At 36.9% G+C, this 19,362-nt stretch overlaps 3 protein-coding genes, 1 long non-coding RNA gene and 1 other non-coding gene across 5 annotated transcripts; 4 read left to right on the top strand and 1 right to left on the bottom strand.

Moving 5' to 3' along the window:
* Window positions 1–4,950: 4,950 nt before the first annotated feature.
* LOC106313127 (E3 ubiquitin-protein ligase RMA1) lies at window positions 4,951–6,618 on the top strand. Its single transcript, XM_013750868.1, has 2 exons — window positions 4,951–5,099; window positions 5,775–6,618. Exon 2 carries the CDS (start codon window positions 5,786–5,788, stop codon window positions 6,497–6,499), a length of 714 nt encoding a protein of 237 aa, XP_013606322.1. The 5' UTR covers window positions 4,951–5,099; window positions 5,775–5,785; the 3' UTR covers window positions 6,500–6,618.
* Window positions 6,619–7,623: 1,005 nt separating this feature from the next.
* LOC106314072 lies at window positions 7,624–13,210 on the top strand. Its single transcript, XM_013752017.1, has 8 exons — window positions 7,624–8,277; window positions 8,384–8,678; window positions 8,753–9,285; window positions 9,590–10,264; window positions 10,560–10,608; window positions 10,836–11,014; window positions 11,548–11,891; window positions 12,936–13,210. The coding sequence occupies exons 1-8, from the start codon at window positions 7,624–7,626 to the stop codon at window positions 13,060–13,062; spliced, it is 2,856 nt and encodes a 951-aa protein (XP_013607471.1). The 3' UTR covers window positions 13,063–13,210.
* A 1,180-nt stretch (window positions 13,211–14,390) lies between these two features.
* LOC106317637 (receptor-interacting serine/threonine-protein kinase 4) lies at window positions 14,391–16,748 on the top strand. The gene is made up of 2 exons (XM_013755429.1): window positions 14,391–15,615; window positions 16,086–16,748. Exons 1-2 carry the CDS (start codon window positions 14,404–14,406, stop codon window positions 16,746–16,748), a joined length of 1,875 nt encoding a protein of 624 aa, XP_013610883.1. The 5' UTR covers window positions 14,391–14,403.
* A 1,208-nt stretch (window positions 16,749–17,956) lies between these two features.
* Window positions 17,957–18,996, bottom strand: LOC106317572. Its single transcript, XR_001265161.1, has 3 exons — window positions 18,652–18,996; window positions 18,448–18,541; window positions 17,957–17,987 (listed from the first exon to the last, which is right to left on the bottom strand). It is a non-coding gene; the product is annotated as an uncharacterized LOC106317572 (long non-coding RNA).
* A 153-nt stretch (window positions 18,997–19,149) lies between these two features.
* Window positions 19,150–19,222, top strand: TRNAF-GAA. Its single transcript has one exon. It is a non-coding gene; the product is annotated as a tRNA-Phe (tRNA).
* Window positions 19,223–19,362: the final 140 nt, after the last annotated feature.

Genomic DNA, 19,362 nt, shown 5'->3' with positions numbered 1-19,362 from the left:
CACCGTCAGCTTGCTCCGTTAAAGACATCAAAGTCTAGATTAATGGAACCGTGTGAAAATAAAGTAAACAATGATGTAATCCAGAGATCTGAAGAGTGTTCAGTTCTGTAACCTTTTTGATGAACACACGTTAAGGTTTGGTCACAAGCTCAAAAACTCTAGGCATTGAATATTGTATTCTGCGAGAGCTTGTTCTACGTAAAGGGACTAAATAATGAGAATTTAGAATTGGAAAAGCTCTTTATTGATCCACGAAGCGAAATATGTTTTTACGTTTCTGAAGTCTCACCATGCTTCATGCGTATCCAGTTTATGGATAAGGATGTTATGTGGGACAAACTGAACGAAAGCCAAAAAGAATTGATTGTTCTTGGACTGATGAATATTCTTTGTAAGAGTTGATTCACGGTTAGGACAAGACTCCACCGAACTCAAATTGTTTTATTTTGGTGGATAATGTAAACAAAAAGTCATAGGAAGATAATCATTTGATTAGTACGTAAAGATTTTGTTTTAAATTATAAGACTGCCAAGAAAAAAATTCAAAATGTCTTTAAACCTGGCTAGACTCAGGTCGGACCGGACCACATACAACTGTCAGTTCGGAGAAATTATACTCGGCCCAATCATTTCGGTTTGTATCCCAAATCTTCACCATAATTTCATTTTGACGTAGTTTTCAGTCGTTGACAAAAAAAAACGTAGTTTTTAGTCAACTTGGCTTGGAAACTGGGGAAGATCATATATTAACTCATTTGTATATAGAATTTCAAGTATAGTAAAGGGACTGTAAAATCATATTCATACCGTAGCATTACCAAGCAAACTGACGTATGGTCACTTTCATTCTCGTTTTTTTATCTGCTTAAGAAAAACCAGAAGTAATAGATACCTAAAAACGCTATTATGAAACTTATTAAATGTATATGAATAGAATATAATTGGTTTAGTCATAACCAATGTAATCAAATTTACAATTGTACAAAACAGGAACCTCTTCATATATAAGAGGATTAGTGCAACACAAAGAAAGAGTTTGATCGTTCTCTTCTACTCATGATATCAGAATATTGAGAATAAAACTTTGATCGTTTCCTTCTTATTATTTTCTACTACAGTTTGACCTTGATTCATATTGTACCTTGACTTGTTCTTATATATGAAGGTATTTAATGATATGAATTTGAAGGAAAGAGGATCGGTTCCAGCATTGTTCAACATTTTATTCGACATCTACCACTTTAGTTCTTCAGTTGATGTAGTTTCTTTTTTGTATGTATCTCGTTTAAATAATGTGACGGTGATATGGTGGCAAAATCAGTCTTTTCATTGCTAAACTCATCCTCCGTTAATGGAGTGTAGACTTTCTATGAAATGAATGTGTGTTTGACCAAAAAAATGATATGAATTACAAAAGTTGGCATACACCAGTGAATATCATTTGATGTGAAAAGCAAATTAGAGTCATTGATAGTTCGATATGTAGACCAAATGAATTTCATCATAGTTTTAGGATATGGTTCGGATGCAATTATGTGGTGAAGTCTTGATTGTTGATTATGTTTCGAAACAGATTTATAAGATTAATGTTTTTTGTTGTTGTTGTTGCCGTCCTCTATTTATAATGTTTTACTGAGACATACGCTAAAGATATGTTTGGAGAATTATTCTAAGCCGAAGCTAAAGTCAAAAGAAGGGCATAAGCAACTTCCCAACCCTCCGATTTTATAACATTATCATTGAGCTTTTTGATAAATGCTTCTCCGTGATCTTTTTATTTCTATGAAACTTCGTGGCCTTTAAAAGTCACAGAACATATATAAATGGAACAGAAGTATCATCATGACCGAAAATTAGAACAAGTGTGAAATATATTGGAAAAAGCAAGTCAATATAAGACGTCTTCGTTACACCTACCCCTCTTTTAGGTTCTTGACTTGTATCCCATGTTTGATAATGCATACTTAGAATCAACAAGCGGACATTGTTTTAATCATTTGATGACGAGTGTCTGCCATATTCTCATACCAAACATGCTGCATCCTGAAAAAGATGATAGATATGTTTCTGCAATTTTGTTAGAATCAACATGATGAATACTTAAAGCTTTAATTATGCTAATATTCTTAACAAATATATATAATTGAATGACATTCACGTGTTGAACTTTGAGGATAGATGTAGATTGGTACTAGTCTACAGAAAGAGAATAATGTGAATCGGATGGTACTGAATTGAATTCGAACCTATCACACCAATTATTTCTATAGGATATTAATAAAGAAACAAATCTCTACGCGCCAAGACAATTAACCATGATACAAGAAATCTCCATAAATCATTTGTTTTTGGCGTCTAATCACCACTTTCACACAGACACAGAGCTAGAAGCAATGGAATTATAAAAGCGTTTCAATACATGAACATAACCTTTGCAATATATACTAATCTAGAATGATAAAAAAATGTGTCTCTCACATTTCTAGAAGCTATGCTGCCTCAAAACATCCGATGAGTTTTTTTTTTTTTTGTAAACTAACATCTGATGAGTTTTTAAATATAAAATAACTATCTTAACTCGTTTACTCGTTAACATAGCTTGGTAATGGTGAGTACAATTATTGTATTTTGTTTTTATAAGATACTGTTGTGAACAAATACGAATAACCTTAAAAGAAAAGCAAAGAAACTATAAAGAAAAAAACAAGTTTGGTGCAAATACGCAAGGTTTGTGTAGTGATTATGTTAATAATAAATTACAACTTTGTAGATTCGATTTATCTTATATCAAAACTCAATATTTATTTCCTTCTAGGAAAACATTTTTCTATGCTAAATGCATTTTTCTTAATTTTAAAAGGCATATTGTACTGTAGGATTCGCAACTTCCAAATGTCAATTTTGATTACGAGTCAACAAATGTGATTTTTGCCGGCGTAAAAAATTTAAATAATTTCATAACTAAGATATTATATACTACTGATTTAGTTGTCTAAATAAACCGTTTCGATGTAATTTTATTACTGTTGACAAAAAAAATAGCAAATGTTTTTGAGTGAAAAGATAAAAAAACAAGATTCTTTGGCTACTAATTAATTAATTAAACCAGTTTTGAGCATAAGGAGTAGTATATTAATAAGAAGAAAGGCCCACAAAGCAAAACAGCGTGTCTCGTGAGATTGTTTGATGAGAAGCATCGTTAGTTGTGAAGGTTGACAAGCGTGAACAGAGCCATCTTCGAGCCCTCTCATAAGTCCTTTTCTCACTTCAGTCTACCCAATCATCGCTTTTCACTGTTTCTTAATTTATGCTTCTAGGTTTAACACCTCACAGATATATAATACTCCCTCCGTTTTAAAATAGAAGACGTTTTGGAGAGTTTTTGATGTTTCAAAATACATGATATTTTGATATTTTATATTAATTTTAGTTTTATTGAAAACGGTGTGACCAATGATGTTTTATAGTTTTTTTTTATGATTGGTTGAATTAATTTAATTTTATATTTTAATGCTACTTTTTAGATAAAAAGTGAATGTATTGATTGATGTGCATTTAATTAAACCATCAACTATTTTGAAACAGATGAAGTATATTTTTTGGTCTAAGATATACTCCATCCGTTTCTTATTGTAAGTAGTTTAAGGAATTTTTTTTGGTTTCAAAATGTAAGTAGTTTTCAAATATCTAGATAACTTTTACATTTATTGGATATAGTGTAACCAATCAAATAATATCAATTTTTTATAATTGGTTGAACTAATTAATTAAATATTATTTTTTTAAAGTACCAACTTTTTTAATATTAGTGTTTTTAGTCTAAATTACTTACATTTACATTGTGAAACGGATAGAGTATAATATTTGTTTTCAATACGTTTGAACGATCAATAATCTGTTTGTTAATTCATAGGGAACATTGACATTAAGGGGCCAATATGGCAGGGCCAGATATATATAGCTGCAACAATCGTACTTAGTCAACATTCAGAAGAAGTTATGGATTATGAATCATTCACAATAATTTTTTGACTAGTTATAGATTCATATTGTACAAAATCACATTTATTTCTATACGATCTAACATTTATGACGAAAGAAAAAAGTTTGGTGAATGCACCTAAAAAAGCGATTGAACACTTGTGCGTGTCGTGCCACGACCGTTACGCATAATCAAAAGGTGATTTTTGCTGAATTTATTTATCATTTAAAAAAAAAAAATTGGAAACAAGATTGGTGCGATCGTTTTTATCCATCCAGACAACTTCTTAAATACAAATACTCTATAAATTATAGTATTTTTTTTTGTCAGTCAATTAAATAAGATAAGTAAGTAATCACAACAGACTTATCATCTTATCACAAAAAAAGAGAAAGTTATCACAAGACACATGAGTGATAGGCCAAAACCAGTGGCCAATAGAATCAATTCGTTACTATAGAACATGGTACACTTCTATATTTTTCTTTAAAATAGAAATTTCTATTATAGAGTTGAAAATGTTTCGATGTATGTCTATAAAATAGAATTCATCTATTTCAGAGGAAAATTAATTTTTGCCTTTATATTTAGAAGTAGAAATATCATATTTCTATATTTTTCCCTATAAATAGATGAATTATATTATAAATGCATATATTAGAGCATTTTCATCTTTATAATATAGTTTCTCTAATTTTTAGAGAAAAATATAGAAGCAGAAATATAGGTGGGTCGGAGATGGTCTCGTATTTAATACAAATGGATTTCGTAGTCCCGAGAACAAAAATGTCTACGGGCTTAATGACTTGTGTGGTTAATAATAAAGATTTTAATCTTAAAATAAGTAAATTACCAAAAAAAACCGGCGAATCTTTTACATTGCCACGTCATTCGGATATCTTTTGCGTTATCGAGTTCAAAGCATATAATAATATCTTCTTCTTCTAATTAAAACCATATAAATACGGAACCCTTCTTTAACTTTCATTGTTATACAAAACCCAGATTCTTCTCTCCCTTGTCCTTCTCATCCGTTTCTCAATCTAATATCTCTCTCTGTTCAATTCAGTCTTCGATACAGTGTTCAGAGTTTCCCTCAAACGTCGCCGTTTCTCTGGTTCGTATACATCTCTCTCTCTCTCTCTCTCTCTTCCTGGTTACTATATTCGTGCGTTTGCGTTTGTTTGTTTACTTTACATTAATGTGTGTATGTGACTTTGATTCTTCACCGGCGATTTCTCGGGTCTTTTGATTTGGGGTTGAATTGAATTTGCTGCTAATTTTTTTAAAAAAAATTCTATTGACGTCAAGACGATGACTTTGACTCTTCCTCTCTGCTTCTACCTATGAGTTTGAAGATCCGTGTTACATTTTGATCAAGTTCGTCGCTTTATTTATATAAACTTGAATCAATCGATGCTAATATTGATAATCGGTTATGGGTTTTCGAAAGATTCAAGCTTTCAATTTGAATCATGTTTTTTTTTTCAAATTTTCAATTTTTTAGGGTTCTTGGCTAGATAAAAAGGGTTTATTGCATATAAATATTATTATATATTGATAATCGGTTATGGGTTTTCAGAAAGATTTAAGCTTTCAATTTGAATCACAAGTTTTTCCTAAATTTCAAAATTTAGGGTTTATGCATATAATCCTCATGATTTTGTTTTTTCTAATCATTGGTGCATTTTTGAATAACCTAATTCTCACCACATTTTGACAAAAAGATAGATTATCTTTGTGTGTGTGTGTGTGTGTTTCTTCACCTGATTTATACCAATGTTTTAATCAGAAACTTGACCAATGGCCATGGACCAATCCTTTGAAGATGCTTATGGAGAACTCTACGGAGAAGGTGCATTCTCTTTCAAGAACAACACCAAGCCTGACCCAATCACAGACTCGGTTCCTTCTTCCGATGATTCCAGCTTCGACTGCAACATATGCCTAGACTCAGTGCAAGAACCAGTCGTCACCCTCTGCGGCCACCTCTTCTGCTGGCCCTGCATCCACAAATGGCTTCACGTACAGAGCGATGAGCACCAAAGACATAAACAGTGTCCCGTTTGTAAATCCAAAGTCTCTCACTCTACTCTTGTTCCTTTGTACGGACGAGGCGGTGGCAATAGCCAGGAGAAAGATAAAAGCGGTGATGTGCCTAGGAGACCGGTTTACAAGCTCGAGATGGCGAATTCAAGTACTGATTTGCGGTTATCTCAACGGGTTCGTTTCGACAACCGGCATGGAGGTTACTACCCTGTCTCAGGGGTGATGAGTTCCAACAGTTTGTCGTACTCTCCCGTTATGGATCCGATGGTGGTGATGGTTGGAGAGATGGTAGCTACGAGGCTGTTCGGAACACGGGTGATGGATAGATTCACGTACCCGGACACTTACAATCTCGCGGGGACTAGCGGCCCGAGGATGAGAAGGCAGATCATGCAGGCTGATAAATCGCTGGGGAGAATCTCCCTCTTTTTAATATGTTGTGTGTTTCTGTGTCTTCTACTGTTTTAGAGTCCTCCTCACTAGCTTTGTCGTAATGTTTTCACTTTCTAAAAGTGTGAGGAAACGTAGACAAAGAGATGTACATTTTGTGTTGGTAGAAATGGATTCAAGCTGCTTAATGTTGAGTACTTTGTGTTGGCTTTTACTTGTTTGTATAGATCTGGTCTGGAGGATAGTGCCGTCCAGATGAAAAGGCCTGGTAAAGAGGCCTGATTTGCATGTGTGTAATTCAGCCCATGGGTAGAATAATAAATAAGTACTAAATGTTTTTCAAACTGCTAATACTTTGGTGTGTTTAGGCCTGCGGGTTCGGTTTCTTCGGTTAATTTGGATCAGTTAGTTTGGAATTTGGTTACTTTGGGTCGGTCGAAATCTTACTGAAAATAAATTTGGTTTGGTTTCCGGTTTCAAAATTTTATGCTGAAGTTTTTGGTTTTGCAGTTAGTTTGGTTAAATTTTTCGGTTTAAATTAAAAACAAAATTCAGAAAAAAGGTTAATTTTGGTTATTTCAGATTTTGGTTAGTTTGGTTCAGAATTTTGGTTAAGATTGGTAGTTGGTATTTTTTTTTTTTTAAACACCGAACTAAAAAATTACCAAACTGAAAACCAATTTTTTAAAATTGCTAAAATGAACCGAACTTTCTAACGGAACTGAACCGAAAACCAAACTTTTTGGTTCGATTCGGCAGGTTCGGTTCGGGTAATAACTGCAGGGCTAGGTGTGTCCATGGTATGATGATACGACTTCAGGGTCTTGAGTTATAACTTAAAGTGAGTTTTAAAATCCTGTTCTTGTTTGAATTTCCGTTGAGAACCAGTCAAGTTTGATGCTGAAGAGGATGATCTGTCTATGCGTTGAATATTTCAAGTTATTCCTCCTGATTAAAGAAAAAAACATTCCATTAGTTTATAGATTGACTGTCACTGATCTCTCGGCAGCATGCACATGGGTGGAGACCTTGAAGGGTTTATATAAATGGACAAACCATCTAGTCTCTCTCTCTCTCTCTCAAGATTATAGCAAAGTCTCTTGCATTTCTCATCTCCTTCAACTTGTTTTCCTCCCTTTTCTTGAAACCGTTGACTTGTTTTCTTTTCTTATCGGAGTGTTTTCAAACAATCCAGGCTTGAGATGGATAGCTCAGAAGCTGGTCTAGATAGAATTGAGTCACAGAGGTCAACGGACGTGTCTTCTTCTGACCAACGGAAACGAAGATACTTCCTCATGAACCTGATGAATAACGGTGCGAACAGAATCTGTTCACGAGGTTCCCCTGAAAGCCAAAGAGCATGCACACCTAAGGGAGACAAGGAGCCTGTCCCTGAGTTCTTAACCAGTCTCAGACTTTCTGATCTTTACAACCTCCCAGGTGAATCTGTGGTGATGAACTCAGAGATCTTTAGTGCAATGCGAGCCGGGAACATAGAGGTTTTGGAAAAGATGAAGAGGTACGAAACACCTATGGCATGCTTCAAGAATAACAAGGGAGATTCCATTCTTCACCTTGCTGCATCTTACGGTCATCTTGAGCTAGCGAAAGGCATAGTCTCTGCATGCCCGTCTCTTCTATTAGAGCCAAACTGGGAGGACCGGGTTCCACTTCATGTGGCGGCTCGTGCTGGCCATTCAGCAGTAGTTGAGGCTCTTGTTGCGTCGGTAACATGTTTTTCAGCTGGACTATCTGAAGAAGAGAGGGAGAGGTTGTTGAATCTCTATGTTCTCAAGGACAGAGATGGAGATACTCCTCTCCATTTAGCGTTGAAAGACCTCCATGAAAAAACAGAGGTATTGAGTATTGACCCTGAGACACTCTTTACTCCTTAGTTCATAGTGTCGCTTCTATTACGTGTCTGATGCATGATCTTTTCTGTACTAGCTTTTGATGTATCAGCGTCGTGCCAAGAACCAATCCATATCTCACCTTGTTATGCATCAACGAAGCATCAGATGCAGTTCATTTCAAACACGGCTAATGGAGATAGCCGCTTGTCTAGTGAATGCAAACCAACATGTTTCGTTTCTTGCAAATAAGGATGGAATATCCCCCTTGTATCTGGCAGTTTTAGCTGGTAATGTATCCCTTGTGAATGCAATGTTGAACGTCCAAGGGAAAAACTCTGACTTAGCATCGCAATTAGAAGGGAGAAAATCGCTTGTTCATGCAGCCCTAAAGGCCAAGAATACAAGTTTGCTTGAAAACTAAGCTATTCAACATTTCATTGCTCAAAGAACTAATCGAAATTTCTACTTGTTTGTACAGATGTTCTTGACGTTATTCTCAATGAAGACCCATGCCTTCTCAACGAGCGAGATGAAGATGGAAGAACTTGTCTCTCGGCTGGAGCATCTGTAGGGTTTTATAAAGGCGTATGCAAGCTATTAGACCGGTCAACCTCAAGCGTCTTTGAAAGCGACGATGATGGTTCCTTTCCCATCCATATAGCAGTGGAGAAAGGTCATGTGGACGTTGTTAAAGAGCTTCTAAAACGTTGTCCTGACTCAATAGAGCAGCTTAACCAAGAAGGTCAGAACGTTCTTCACATTGCAGCAAAGAGTGGGAAAGCTGTATCTTTTCTGATGGGTTATATCAAGAGACTTGGTACAAAGAACCATCTCATCAAGGAGCAAGATGTGAATGGGAACACACCTTTGCACCTAGCCACCATAAACTGGCGTCCTCGAACTACCTTTGCTATGACTAACCCCAAGATCTTGAATATACAGAACAAAGATGGCTTGAGACCTTTGGATATTGCAGAAATAAATCTGCAGTCTGACTACGTTTTGAGAGAGGTACATAATATGTCTCTTTATATACTCCCTTCATTTTCAAATTAGTTGTCATTCTAGAGTTTTGCATACATATTAAAAAAACTAGTGAAATGTTCATATTTACCCTTGTTTGACCATTATAATTGCATAATATTTATTGTTTATCTTAATTTAATTAGGGGCAAAAGAGAGAAATAAATGGAAAAATTGCAATTTAATCATAAAACGACAATTAATGTGAAACGGAGAGAGTACATTTTATTTTGTTCCAAGTTTAAACAACCTAGAGCTTATTGCCTTTTTTTTTTCCTCTTGAGGATAACAGAGAATGACATTGATGGTCTTGCTATGCGTTTACAAGCCAAGAGGTGTTACTTGGCGTCCAACGAGTGGGATGACTTTAAGAAGCAGATCAGAGACTCTAAGTGGTTATGGTGAAAAATACAAAGACCGTGTCAATGTACTTCTACTAGTGGCAGCTCTCATAGCAACCATAACATTTGCGGCAGGTTTTACAATGCCAGGTGGGTTTAACAACTCGGGCATGGCTGTTTTGGTCGATGACAAGACCTTCTCAAACTTTCTGGTATGTGACACCTTGGCAATGCAATGCTCCGTTATAGCAATAGTTTCTCTTATTTGGGCGCAGTTGGGAGATCAAGAACTCGCGCACAGAGCCTTTCATCTGGCTTTGCCGTCGCTCTTCTTTGCGCTGTTCTTCATGTCTTCAGCATTCATTTACGGCATCAACGCTGCAGTACAACAAAACAGGGTGCTTGATGACAAGATACATATTATATCTGCGATCTTCTGTAATGTGATGCTTATCCTCCTTGGACCTTACGTTATCCCTCAGGTCTCTGGCATTCCTTTTGTTCAAGATTTAACCAGTCTTTATCTCTATGTTCTTTTGTGGTTTGTTAGTGAAGACGATGATGAGAAACATCACATCTCCAAGTGTGTGAAGAAAGAGTCCATGGGATCCTCAAGGGTGGATCAAGTTTAAAAGTTAAAGTCGTCTTAAGGGAGATATATCAAAAAAAAGCTTTCTCCAATATTAGAACTCATCTGTATTTGTAATATGGATCCAGTGCTTTTTTGATAAACATGTTGCAAAGAACTTCTAATTATTTTAAGACTACTTGTTCCCAAAATTGCATGTTACTCTACAAGACAAGACAAGGCAGCTGTAGCTGTTTGCTGTTAGCATATAGAGTCAAAAATAGTCCACCATTATTAGTACACATCATATAGCTTTTTATGTCTTTATCCTTTTGAAAATTAATTTTCTGAAGATTCCTAGAGGAGAAAAGGATCTATACCTCTGGTTTGAAAGTCCAACAAGTAAGATTGAGTTTTATTTACATCTATGGAGACTTATAGGGCAGTGGTTATGAGTAAGGTTCTTGATCAGGTCACGTCTTGCTGTCATCTATGGTCATGACCACCTAGTGCGGCGTATTCTTGACCATGAGCTAAACGTTCTTAGAAGTTGGTGCCGTGTAAATGAAAGGCCAAGTTAATAGGCTTCTTAAATGCATTAATGTACTGAGGCATGTCAATTTACATAGGTGGTGGCCTTGGCTTACCTGTTTACAGGCTTCACTCTGCATTGACTTTGACTACACTCACTCAGTCACGCACATGGCTTGAGACACTAAAGGACTATTATAAATGGACGAACAAACCTATCTCTCTTCTCAAGCTCTTAGCTACTCCTCTGGCATTAATGATCTCCTTCTTCCACTTGGTAAGTCTCTCTTTGCCCCCTCTTCTTGGCATCGATGAGTTTTTTTATAGTTCGGTTGGAGAACTGAAACTGTCTTTACAATTTGTGGGGGTAGTTATCAGCTTCCGCTTCATGTGGCGGCTCGGGCAGGTCACATATCTGTTGTTCGGTGTCCTGATTCAAAACACCTGCTTAACAGGAAAGGTCAAAACATTCTACACATTGCATCAAAGAGTGGGAAAGCAGCATTTTTTTCTTTCTGTTCTTCTCGACTGAACTAGTAAGGTCCAACTGCTGGAGAAGCAAGATATAGATGGGAATACACCTCTGCACCTGGCTACCATATCCCTCGTACTATTTATCTCCTTCTGTTTCATTACAAGGGAAAATGCATGAACTCAGTGAACAATGATGGTCTAACATCTCTGGGTATTGTCGAGTCAAATCTGCAACCCAAACTACATCTTCATGGAGGTATCTATGTGTTCCAACCATAATCTCAGGAGTTTAATTATCTTCATGTCCGTTTTTCTTGACTCTTGTTTGTGTAACAGAGGGTGACACTGATGGTGTTATTATACTTTTACACATCAGCAAGACAATCTACACGGCTGATGTTCCAGAAAAAGATAACAAGACGAACAGATCCACCTGCTGGTGACAAAAACAAAGACTACGTCAACACTCTTCTAGTGGTTGCAGCTCTTGTAGCAACCGTAACTTTTGCTGCTGGTTTTACAATACCTGGTGGCTTTAACAGCTCTGAACCAAACCAAGGGTTGCCAACTCTAGCTGGTGACCGGAAACTCACCTACTTTATGGTATTTGACATCCTGGCAATGCAGAGCTCCATCATGACAATAGCTACTCTAATCTGGGCGCAGTTGGGTGATCCACAGTGCCGGACCAACCTTTTATATTGCCCCAATCAAAATTTAAAACTTTTGCCTCATACATGTTTTATCAAGATCACAAAACATTATAAAAAATAACTTAAATTTTCATTAAAAAAATCAAATTTCATAATATGTTCATAAAAAACATTGATATAAAAACACTTAATGCTGAAATATAGATCTTCTTGCATTTTTCCCTGCAAAATCATCTATTAAACTCCTATAATCAAGTTTTTCGACCATAGCAGTCTTAATTGATAACATAGCCAACTCATTCAACATTTCTTGTGACATGGTAGACCGCAGATAATTCTTTATTAGCTTCAACTTTGAAAAACTTCTTTCAGCTGTGGCAACCGACACCGGAATGGTCAACAATATGCGATAAGCAATTTCTTTGTCTTCTTCTCTTTGAGTAGATGAATTCCCAGTTCCACTACTATTAAATTTCGTTACAAACTTGGACATAGAACCTTGTAGTGACTTTATGAGTGCTTCTTGCTTCTTCTTTTTATTTCTGTTTTGAGCTCCAGATGGCTGATTCTTTTTAATTCCACATGGTTTGCTTGTCCCACACGGTGCCATCTTGTTATCAAATAAAAATAAAAAGTAAGTATAAATATAATTAAGCTTTTATCTCAACTGAGAAACGAGGAACTAAGAAACGTACCGTCTTACTACTTCTTACGATGGAAGGGATGAGTTGAAATAATTGAAGACCTAATTTATGAATTTAAATCTGGGCAAAATAAAAGTGTTGCAAGGCTCCAAGGCGACTCAAAATAACAAATTGGAAGTTTGGAACAAAATGAAAAATTGTTATGTTTCTATTTTAGAATTAGGGTTTTAACTATTGTCTAAAATATAAATTTACTAATATATTTAAAAAGTTTGACAAATCTTATTATAACTAAATATGCCCAATAGATAATATTCTAACAAAATAATCTACAGATTTTCTTTTTATGTATATACTAATATTAAAAAAAAATATGCCTCACTAATTTGGATGCCCTAATCCTTGGCTTGGGTGGCTTCCCCTCAAGGCCGGCCCTGACTGATCCAGCACTCGTTCACAGATCCTTAAATGTGGCATTGCCATCACTTTTATTCGCTCTTCTCTGCATGCCGGTGGTGTTTTTGTTGTTTTTGCGCGTATTGAAGGGCTTGTGATTTTCCTCAACGTTACATCTGCGATCTTCATCTTCCTAATGCTCTTTCTTCTTGGCCCTCACGTTCTCCTACGTATACCTGGCATTCCTGCTGCCTTTGTTGCCTATTTCGTGCTATTTGTGTTGCTTGTCGATGATGACCACCATGAACAGGCTTCTACTGCAAAGATCTCCTGTGAAGAGGCTTCTGCTGCAAAGAGCTCCAGTGAAGAGGCTTCTGCTGCAAAGATCTCAGCGACAGCAAAGAAAGTACTTAAACGAAAGTCTGTTTCGTTCTAGTTTCGATTTCCTTATTGTGGTACTATTGGCTAGTCTTTGTGACTTGAACCCTTCTGAAAGAAATAAAAGTGTTTTGATTTACTTCAATCTGGAAACCATTCTTTGTTTTATTATATGGCCAATGCTATTGAGCAACAATTACTGAAAGAACAAGGAGATAAACTACAGATTAAAACAAGGTAGCTGTAGCTGTTTCCTGCTTTTTTTTGTTGTTTAATTTTCAGAATATCTTAGCAGATGAAGAAAAAACATATGAGTTAGATTGGTACTACGGATGGATGTATTGTGTATAGCTTTTCATGCCGTTATGCTTTAGATAAAATCATCATGTTCTGAAGATATAGCAGAGTTACAAGCATAAACTCTGCATCCTTGAGGAGGTCAAGCATATCATTAAGGAAGAGGATTTATTACTAATGGTTTGAAAATCATCATGTTCTGATGATTCCAGCTTCGACTGCAACATATGCCTAGACTCAGTGCAAGAACCCGTCGTCAACCAGGTCTCTGGCATTCCTTTGGTTCAAGATTTAACCAGTCCTTATCTCTATGTTCTTTTGTGGTTTTTTAGTGAAGACGATGATGAGAAACATCACATCTCCAAGGGAGTCCATGGGATCCTCAAGCCGGAATCAAGTTGAAAAGTTAAAATTGTCTTGAGGGAGATATATCAAAAAGCTTTTTTCAATATTAGAATACATTTGTATCTGTAATATAGATCCTGTGCTTTTTTTTTAATAAACATGTTGCAAAGTTTTTTCTGATTATTTTAAGACGACTTGTTCCCACCATTGCATGTTACTCTAGAAGACAAGGCAGCTGTAGAGCTGTTTCATGTTAGCATATACAGTAAAAAAATAGTCCACCATTAGTACACATTACATATGGGTTAGATTGGTATTATGAATGTATAGCTTTTATTATGTTTTAAGCTTTTTTAATAAAATTTCTGAATATTCACAGAGGAGGTCAAGCATATCACTAAGGAAGAGGATCTATACTGATGATTTGAAAGTTCAACAGCTCATTTTCTAAAAGTAAGATTCAGTTTATTTATATATTTATGGATCCTGAGACATATAGGGCAGTGGTTATGGGTAAGGTGCAAGATCTTGAAAAGATTTTGCAGGAAAATGAGATTCCTGTTCTTGATCAGGTCACTTTTCAAGGAAACACAATCCTGCATCTTGCGGCCATCTATGGTCATGACCACTTAGTGCGGCGTATTCTTGACCATGAGCTAGACGTTCTTAGAAGTTGGAACCCTAACATCGTTGGTAACTTTGCTCCCAGTTTATCCCATTACCAGACTCTTCTTGTGAGACAGAACTCAGAAGGAAACCTTGTTCTCCATGTAGCAGCTGCTGCAGGACACGAGCTTATAGTTGACTATCTCGTTGAGTCTCTGAGGCGGCTTCCTCAAGATAGAAACATTGTGGTTAGATCAGAGCAGATACTAGTTGGTAATATTTTCAGCGTCTCTAACAATGATGGGTTTACTGCATTGCACCTCGCCTTGAAAGGGAACCATGTAGCTGTTTCTTTGCAGCTTGTTCGGGAAGATCAGAGCACTTGCTTTCTTTTGGACAAGGAGGGTGTGTCTCCATTGTATATGGCGGCTGAAGCTGGTCATGTTTCACTTGTAGAGCATATGTTACATGGTTTGAACGCAAGCTTTGTTGGCAAGTCTGTGGTGTGTGCTGCATTGAAAAGCAAGAATCTCGATGTTCTAAGAGCTATATTGGAGAGTGACTCAGATCTGGTAGACTCTAGGGATGAAGATGGAAGAACTCCACTTGCTTTTGCAGCATCCATTGGATATGACATAGGGGTTGAGCATATGCTAACCAGATTTGGAAGTTCTACACAGATTGCTTACATAAAGAGTGAAGATGGTTCTTTCCCTATCCACTCAGCTTGCGTTGCAAGTCGCAAGACTCGCAACGCAGCTCTCAAGGTGATATTAAAACACCACCCGGATACAATAGAGATGCTTAACTCACAAGGACAAAATGCTCTTCATGTGGCTGCTGAAAATGGGAACGCAGGAGCTGTTGGCTATCTGCTCAGAAAAGCTGACGTCAAAAGGTTAATCAATGAGCAAGATTTAGAAGGAAACACACCGTTACATTTAGCCAGCATCAATTCTCATCCCAAGGTTGTGAGTCTCTTCATACATGATAGCAGAGTTGACTTGAAAGTATTGAATCACAAAGGGTTCACTACTTTGGATGCAGCAGAGGAGTATATGGCTGCAATTCCTTCACTCCAACAGGTTTCTACTTTTATAAACACTCTCATCGCGTCCAAAGCTGTTGACATCACTTATTGTTAGTTCTAGAAGTGTCTTAAATCTCTGTGCTCCAATAAAAATGCTAGCATTCTTTAGATTTTTTTTTTTAATGGGGTCGTTTCCACCGGAAACTAAATTATCATTACTTGGGCCATTTGGCCAGTCTAGGCTTGGGATTCGGTCCAAGTGTTTACATGGTGGATTGTAACAGATGATCGGTCCATCCCCTGACATTAGTTGGAAGGTATTCCAAACTCGGGTCCGACAGTGTGTAGCCAGTCCACTCTGTAGCACTAAATGCGTGGAGCCGACCGGATCAGCCGATAGGATATATAAAAAAATGTTTTTTTATAAAAAGAAAGAAATCGAGTTTTGAGGTTACTATAAATACCGGGTCTAAAGTTTTGTTCGTTCATAACATTTGTCATATCCTATGTTATATGTATTTACAGTGGTTGATATGGGTGGCATTGGTGTCTGCTGGTACCACTAGAGCCCCACGTGTTCATCTGAAAGCAGACAGTCCTACCACAGAAGAAGACTTCACATTAAAAATTTACAAAGACAGAGTCAACACTCTTCTTGTGGTGGCAACACTTGTGGCTACAATGGCTTTTGCTGCTGGCTTGAGTGTGCCGCTAGGTTACAACAGCACAGAGTTCAAGTCAAATGTGAAGCATTCATACAAAGAATCTGCGTTTAATGCCTTCGTCATCTGTAACAGCATTGCCGTCTATAGTGCTGTTATATCAACAGTTGCTCTTATAGGGACACAGTTGGCTGACATGAAGTGCATGCTGACTACTTTCAAGTTTATTGTGCCACTTCTTGGGTTTTCTATTATCTCCATGTCTTTGGCTTTTGTCGCAGGCTTATACCTTGTCTTGGGACAGCATCACTGGCTTGCAATATTTGTCTTGGCTTCGGGAGGCTTTTATCTCATGGCTCTGCTTCTGCTTATTATCCCTTACGCTTCGCCTTATACTTTTAGTCCATTAGTTTTTCGCTATTTTTTGCGGTTTCCTTTTTCCATGTTGGTTTTCTTTGCGTACTGGAGAGATGGCACTGATGGGGAGTGCTCTTCACGAGTTTTCCGTTGGTCATTTATTGGCTAAAAAAGCAAGACTTTGAAAAATGATAAACTCATTCTTGTCTCATGATGTTACAACTTTGAGTTATAATTCTGCAGTGCTGTGGTTGTAGGTGGATTAGTTAAAGCAAGTTAGCCTTGAAAACCACATTGTATATTGTTGTTTGTGTTCTATAAGTTACAAAGCGTATTCTTATGTTGAAGTCTTGAAGACTTCAACTATTTGTTTCAGTGTTGTTCTCTTACTTTTAATTTAACTGAAACAAATGGTTAACACAATGTTTGACCCAAGAAACGTTCCTGATGCCATGGACATGTTAGGTACTGATGGATCCAAAGCAGTTCCGGTCCTAGGGAATCCATCAGTACCCTGGTAATAGTGTGTCAGGCCACCATTAACTGGCGCCCTAGACATGTTAGGGACCGACCTTACTAGGATTTTTTCAAACGGTACCAAAGTTCTTAATGTAAAGAACAAAGATGGCTTGAGACCACTTGATATTGCGAAGGTTAAAATCTACATTCCAACTACATCTTTCCGAGAGGTATAATCTGATCTCTCTGTGTATACAATACAACTGTTGTGTGTCAATATCAATCTGTATATATATGCCTTTTTGCTCATCGCTTTTTTTTTTGTCTTCTTGGAAGGTTAGAGGCTGAATTTGATGGTCTTGTTAATCATTTACAAACCAAAAGGTTATGAAAAGATACCCTAAGTGGGATGACACTAAGGAAGCAGATCAGAGTTAGATGCTAAGAGCATATGCAATGGTGTTACTCTAATTAGAGTCTTTAGCATTATTAAAACATTAATTTTTTTTTGTTTTTTTTTTTTGAATAGTTAAGGACTTAATCAAAAGAATCAAGTCCAATGGTGTTACTTGAATTAGAGTCCTTAGCGTTTTGTATTCATGAAGTTCAAAAAAAAAAAAGAGAGTTCATGTTTCACTTTGCCATAGTCAATCACTTTCACTCGGCTCCTCTGCTTCTTAAACCAATCTTCCTCCTTCACCACCGACACAATACTCTCTCCATTCACTTCCACTGCATCCGTAACGTTCCGACAGTTATTGGGATCCACGACATAAACTCAAAAGTATATTTTGTTTACTCAACCTAAGGCCTAACGGTGAAGCGAGCTCCTCTACGAGAATGTGAATTACGGGACTGTCCCATTACAAGTGACAAAAAGGGCAAGGAGCCATGTGAAAGCATACTCGACTGTGAAGCTCCCAAACAATTTATTTGGCTGATGCAACTGCTGAAGGTTATATCAAAATAAAGACAACTTCATTAGCCTCTCAGATACATGAAACTTTACAAAGCAGTAAGACTAAACACTTTACAGCAATTATATGCAATGGGAAGAAGCAATCTCAACAAATTAAGTGCATGAGAAAGGGATTGAGAACTCTTCCAGCACCAATTTAAGTAGCTACACAACCCACGTCATGATTGCAGTAACACCAAAACAAACCCACAAATATGATTTTTTTTTTTTTTGATAATACAGTATAATGGCAACTGAATCGCTCCAAAAGCTTAAAAATTTGACAGAGAGTTTCTTCCAAACTATTCAATATGTTCTACACTTGATCCGTCTTTGGATTTCAAAATTCATCTTTCATCTTCTACAAGTAAAATCTCAAAGATAGACTCCAAAGATAGACTCCTAATCAATGACGGAAAAGGATAAAGACACAATTGAAACGGAACGTTACCAGGATTCGTGGGCAGTGAAGTGGAACCTTCAATATCTCGATTAAGAGCGGCATGGAAGGCGTCGACATCAGCTCCCGAATGCATCGATTCACCCTAATGACACACACACATCGGAATTCAATATCACCCACAACGCTCCGGGCAAAGAACTCATCATGACATACGAATTGAAGAAATGCATGATTTACATAAAGGAACCTAACCTCGTCTTCTTCGAGGAGCTTGAAAATCGTAGGATCCATTGATACGGGGAAAAACGATAAGGATCAAGTCCTAAGGATTGAGTCATACGGGAAAAACCGAAAAGGGAGAAGAGGAATTATCGAAAAGGTTTCGATAAGGATCATGGTGGGAGATGATGGAGCGAGGAGAGATCGAGAGAGAGCGTGGGAGGAGAGATACAGAGAGACACGTGTGTTAAGGATTGAGTCCTTCCAATCCCTCTTGAAGGATTGATCCCTAGCTAATTAAGCCAAAATAATAATATTATATTGAAATAATGCTAAGGATTAACGGTAAGGACTCATCTAAAATCACCGTTGCAGTTGCTCTAACAAGGTAGATGATTTTTACTTTGACTTTATTTTGTGACAATTATATTTGTGGTATATGTTTCGACGTTCGTGCTAATAAACTCAATCAATTGACCTGAAGCAGAACAATTAATAATGTTTAATACATATTTATAAAATAAACAACAAGCGGGGATAGCTCAGTTGGGAGAGCGTCAGACTGAAGATCTGAAGGTCGCGTGTTCGATCCACGCTCACCGCATATTATTTTTTTTAAATTTATTCGAAGATAAAACGGTGTCGTTTGCAGAACTTCAAATAGGCTTTACCGAAACGGATCCGCAAAGCCCATATCCAAGCCCACCACATATTCCACCGTCTTTGCTTAAACCGACTGTTTCG

Source organism: Brassica oleracea, chromosome C9 (assembly GCF_000695525.1).
Source record: "Brassica oleracea var. oleracea cultivar TO1000 chromosome C9, BOL, whole genome shotgun sequence".
Lineage (NCBI taxonomy): Eukaryota > Viridiplantae > Streptophyta > Magnoliopsida > Brassicales > Brassicaceae > Brassica > Brassica oleracea.
The sequence above is the reverse complement of the archived record's forward strand: the minus strand, read 5'-3'. Positions and strand labels throughout refer to the sequence as shown.